The sequence below is a fragment of the Gossypium raimondii genome, chromosome 2 (genome assembly GCF_025698545.1).
Source record: "Gossypium raimondii isolate GPD5lz chromosome 2, ASM2569854v1, whole genome shotgun sequence".
NCBI classification, from domain to species: Eukaryota; Viridiplantae; Streptophyta; class Magnoliopsida; order Malvales; family Malvaceae; genus Gossypium; species Gossypium raimondii.
In genome coordinates, this window is record NC_068566.1 from 19,465,577 (window position 1) to 19,470,810 (window position 5,234).

Below are 5,234 nucleotides of genomic sequence, written 5' to 3' on the forward strand. Positions count from 1 at the left end.
TAGATTCTTTGGGAGATGTTTGAAGGTGATATTCAACTATGTTAACTTAATCTACAGGTCATCGGAATCAAACTTGTAGTCAATATCTATTTTTAATGCTACAATAAGGAGTTCGCCCTAATTCAATTTGATTCTCCCATTACTAGACGCCTATCTACTAAAGGCCTATCAGTAATGCTAAATCTTTAAACATTATTATAACTTCGCTACATGGGAGATAAAACTATAGATCTTGAGTCTCCATCGTTTAATCAGAACAAAAATAAATATTGACATAAATGTAAAACTTTCAATTTGATTTTTGTGCTAAAAATCAGCATCTCTTAAACGGAGAAAGATTTTATTCTTAGGCGGATCTATTTCTATATTATTGCAATACTAATTGGCAATTCCAATCTTAATAAGAGGCCAACCATTGGCAATTCATATTCAAAAATCTTATAGTATATAACATATAGTAGGAATATTTTGGATTTTCTATGAAAACTAACAACTGAAATGAGTATTTATAAGTCTAGGTTGGATGGTCGTAAAATTTTATAAAACCTAAATCATAATATATATTCAGTTTTTCTAAAGGAAGTGATAAGTTCCATTAATCATGTTATAATCATTATCCTAATTTTATTGGGTTTAAAAACTTAAAACAATATATAACTAAACTCGACATTCATGAATATTGAAGAACACATAAAAAATATTCCAACAAATAATTATAAACACGCCTATTTTAGTACTTTATGATTTATCTTGCTATATTCATTTTAAAAAAAACATACAAGCTCCAACCTGTTTCATGCACAGCTCTACCCTCTAAACTAAAAATGCATACAAAGCTCAGAAAATAGCTATGCATTTTGATAAAATTGTTGAATATCGAAAGAAATTCAAAATTTATATCTTCAAGTAACCATAATGGAACTCGAAAGTGTATATTTTTCATTGAACTGTTGACTACGTGATCTGCACAGAAAATATGTTTGGAAAAAAAATCATAATAAAGAGAGAGATGCCTTGTAGGTAGCAGGGAGTGATAGGGTAGAAGTTGCATTATCTGTCCAGTTCTTTTCACCCCAATGCCATAACATACTTTCCCAGAAACAGAATTCTTCAAAGCATTTCTTTAAACGCTTATCTTTTATCTTAATTTTCCAATGACCATCTGTGTAGTTCCCTTTCTCGGCTTGCCTCCGGTCCCACTCTAATTGCGCCTTCTGCTTGGACCGAAGTAAACAGTACTTCTGTAAATTTCCTGGCATGGCGTCGTGCACCTTCCACCATGTTTTGTGAGCAACATCACTGGCAAACTCCTGCAAAATGTCCACATTCCAGTTGCAATCATAGTCCCGGAAGCATAGCCATGGTTTATTTCCCAGATAATGGATGACATAAAGGATTGGAGGATCGGCTCCGAAGAGTTGAGTCTTCATCTGTTTCTTCTCCTCCTCATCACCTTCCCAGAAGTGCTTCAAGAAGTTCATGTGTTTCGGAATCCGATGCCACCAGGTGAAGATTTCATTAAGATACCCCTGATCTCCACCATTGTAGGATTTAATTTCATTGATGTGATCCATTAGAATCTGGAATGTACAATTCGATGGCTCAATGACCATCACACCAGAGTTGAAGAGCGTAGCATTATTCCCTATAGCTGAAATTTCAGGCATCTCAAATAAGAAATCAATATTCCTAAGTATAAGAAGGTCAGCATCAATGAAAATGATCTTGTCGTAATCAGTCAACTGCCAAAGACGAAACTTGCTATAATTCCATTCATTATATGCTTCCGGTTCAGCTTTCGGATTCCTGATTCTTTGGATTGTGTAAATTTTCCACCCAGCAGCCTCCAATCCACCTCTATGATAATCACCGATTGAGTCATCAACGAGTATCACAAGGTCCCTAGTTGAACCTGACATGCGGATACTCTGGGCAGCAGTAATTGCTCCGCAAACATAAACATGAGCAGAGTGTAGGATTGTTGCATAGGCTTCACGGCCTGCCCTCTCTGAATGAAAATACTCTGTTCAAACTGATTCAGTTAGTTTAAAGACTTTTGGACATGCGAAAACTACAAAATACAGTTACTTTAAGCCTCCAAGAACCCATTAATAGGTGCTGGACTTCAACTCATCATCCCAAGATGAAAATTTTCCAGATTAGCAACAAAAAAGAAATAGAGTAAAAAGTTGAAAGGTTAAATGGGAAAAAATACGGCAAAAATTAGTACCCCTACATTACAACCTAGCTTAGAAAAATTATCGTAGAGGTCAATCAAGATCATTTAGGTCAGTATTTAGGATGTCACAGAATCATTTGTCAAACTCAGTCACTGTCACAGGCTAAAGCAAAATTATTGACGCATTGTTATAGCTATGCATTCAAGTTTCCTCAATAGGCTTCTAAGGATTCTAAATGAGTAAAGAAATTTCAAACAGTCAGCTTCAGTTTTACTGAGAGGAGAGAAATTTTTGCAACAAATGTATTAAAGATACTTTGACACAAACCTTTCGCCTGGAGAGGAGCCGAAAGCTCACATGACCCAACAGGCAGTTGAATCTTTTCCCTTAACCTATGCAGGTTGGGTGTATAAAGCCAAGCATTCCCCTGACGTGCAACAAGGTCCTTGCAAGTAAAAAGATTTGGGATGGGAAAACAGTCAGTCATAAAAAGCACATGCACTGGGCGAATCCCCTTAGAAGATGCGGCAAGCCTTGCAGCTGCTAGTTGAAAGTGTAGGCGTGCAACATCCCTTGACCACTTTCCTTGCTTGTTACAAGGAAGCTTGACAGCTATAAGATCAATCCGTGGTTTTCCTGGAACCTGAAGACTAGGTAGAGACGGACAATTAGGAACCTCAAATTCTTCTTCTTCATCTATCCATTCAGGGTACAGGGACTCCCAAGTTATATTTTCTGCCGCATGGTCCAATTGCAGAACAACGTGCTCGGCATCTGGTAACAGCTGCTTCCATTGATCAGTTTCACTATTATTGAAGTTCAGCAGGCCAATTCCCTGATATTCATCCCTGTCAGTCAGTTTCTCAATAATAGTCGAGATTTGGTCCCAATTTACATCCATCAGTGATATGTAGCGTGGATCATAGGCAGCACTGTCACTTATCCATCTGTCTACAAAACCAGACCTGCACAGAATTCTACTTCAGATAACAGAAATTTAGAAGAGTAACAAGAGTAATCTTAAACATATATGCAAGAAAACTCACTGCTCCTGACCTTTCGTACTAGGAATTCAAGGTGGTCAACTTAAAAGTAGATATATTGAACTTTCCACCCAATGCTAGCGGGATGCAGACACAAGCATATGCCCACAAGCATGCTTTATATATACAAATGCTCAAACACACATGATTTATTTTCAAGCATAAAATAATAAAGTACAAGTGTGCATGATATAACAATTAACATAAAGATAGAGCAGAAGTGGAATATACCGGGATGCAGAATTGGATGGACGATCTGAAACATAAACTGCAGGGGAGCACAGGAGTGTGAAGAGAGTTCCCAATAGAATTATAACCAGCACAGCTTTCAAGGTAGATATCTTGCAATTCCAGTTCCTGTATCGGATGGGAACGTTGAGGTCCTTCTCAACATCTTTAAAAACCTTGTTTCTTTGAAACCCCCTTCTGCTTGTGTCTTCACTGTAAGAAAGCAATTATGAGTTGCATCAGTTCATGCGCATAAAGCAAATAAGAAAAAGACAAAATTAGAAAAAGCCCACGGTCGTTCACGCTGAAAGCAGTTCGACTACTATCGTTTAGTTCACAGCAGAATTATGTAATCCATCGCAAATCTAATGCAAATATTGAGATAAATTAAAAGAACTAGTATTTGCTCGATACAAGCACACTAATCATGCTGCTGCCTCTAGCTTTCACAATTTCACTAAATATTCCATTTTTAAGATCTCGTTTCTAACTTTCACTCCATGGATCATTCCATAACCCATAAATTTCTATAAAACAGGATGCAAATCTTCAATTAATCCAAATCTTAGCACACTTCACATATTCAAATATCAATTAAAACGTGTTGAAGAATCCAACGCTTTCATCAGAGAAAGAAGTCGAAATATCATTATTACATTTATTTAGCAAATATCAGTTATATTCGCGGAGAATTTTTATTCCCGTTCTAAGATTTATTAACAATAAAATATAATTCACAGAAATAATAGTAATACCAGCAAAAAGGAAAAAGAAAAAAATATAAGATCTAAAACAAGCAGAATTAATGCAAACAGCTGAAAGATTTAGTTAAAGTTAGAGAGTGCTGCCTAGGCCTAGCTCAATACTTCGTATCTGATATTTTTTCGACAGCTATAAAGCAAAAGTAAAGCGCATAAATAAAACAACTACCATACTAGGAAATTTCTTCAGATATATGCTACAAGGTAACTAATGCAATCTATAACTACAATAACTATTGCGTAAATCAAACAATAGAAGAAAAAAAAAAGGAAAAAATCGCATCCAAATTCAAACAGATCTGAGTGCATGTTTTTCAAGTCAAACAAACAACAGTGCTTAAAAAGCTGGATGAAGCAACTAAAATTAAAAGGTTTGTATTATGAATGAAAGCAGCAACAAGAAATTTGGAAGAAGAAGAGAGAAAGGAGGAGATAGGAACCGACAAGAAAGTAGAAACGCGGTGACGGGGCTCTTTGGGACTGATGGAAGAGCCTCTCATTGTTTCAGAGAATTTTCCAGAGAAGAGCAGAAACTGAAAATATCATTTGCTTATAAATTTGAGATTTTAAAAGCATTTACTCAAAAAAAATTTATCTGAAAGTCCTGAGAAAGAGATGGCTGGCTGGCTGGCTGGCTTTGGTGTTTGATTCGAGGGAGTGGAAAATGAGAGAGGGAGTGGCAGTTATTTTATCCTTAGAAGAGAGGAAGTTGAAAGAACAAACAATTTTTTGGATTATTTTTATTTGCCCCTTTTCATCAATAACGACAAGAAAAAAATGTACTGATTAGTTAGTAGTCTACTTCTTTTCTGAATTTATCCATCATTTAATATAATATTTTCTTCTAAACTCTATTAGGAGAATAATAAAGAATAATTACCTTTTATCTATCTCTATTTTAATAAACTGTACAAAATAACAAATATATTGTGAGTGTTTTATAATCTTTTATTTATTTTATATAAGATTTAGAAAAATATATGAATTTTATTTATAAATATATTTATTACATAATTCTTTTA

The 5,234-nt window shown here is 35.2% G+C and overlaps 1 protein-coding gene across 1 annotated transcript; it reads right to left on the reverse strand.

The window, feature by feature from the left end:
• Positions 1–837: 837 nt before the first annotated feature.
• LOC105784002 (putative UDP-glucuronate:xylan alpha-glucuronosyltransferase 3) lies at positions 838–4,911 on the reverse strand. The gene is made up of 4 exons (XM_012609744.2): positions 4,657–4,911; positions 3,455–3,664; positions 2,508–3,145; positions 838–2,023 (listed from the first exon to the last, which is right to left on the reverse strand). Exons 1-4 carry the CDS (start codon positions 4,710–4,712, stop codon positions 993–995), a joined length of 1,935 nt encoding a protein of 644 aa, XP_012465198.1. The 5' UTR covers positions 4,713–4,911; the 3' UTR covers positions 838–992.
• Between the last annotated feature and the right edge of the window lie 323 nt (positions 4,912–5,234).

Bases quoted from the DNA above. Each gene is read 5' to 3' on its own strand.
- LOC105784002 (XM_012609744.2), bottom strand. From the start codon at position 4,712: ATGAGAGGCTCTTCCATCAGTCCCAAAGAGCCCCGTCACCGCGTTTCT. The intron at 3,665-4,656 runs GTCGGTTCCTAT...GCTTTCTTACAG, and splicing joins CACCGCGTTTCTACTTTCTT to TGAAGACACAAGCAGAAGGG. The intron at 2,024-2,507 runs GTTTGTGTCAAA...CAGTTTGAACAG, and splicing joins GGCTCCTCTCCAGGCGAAAG to AGTATTTTCATTCAGAGAGG.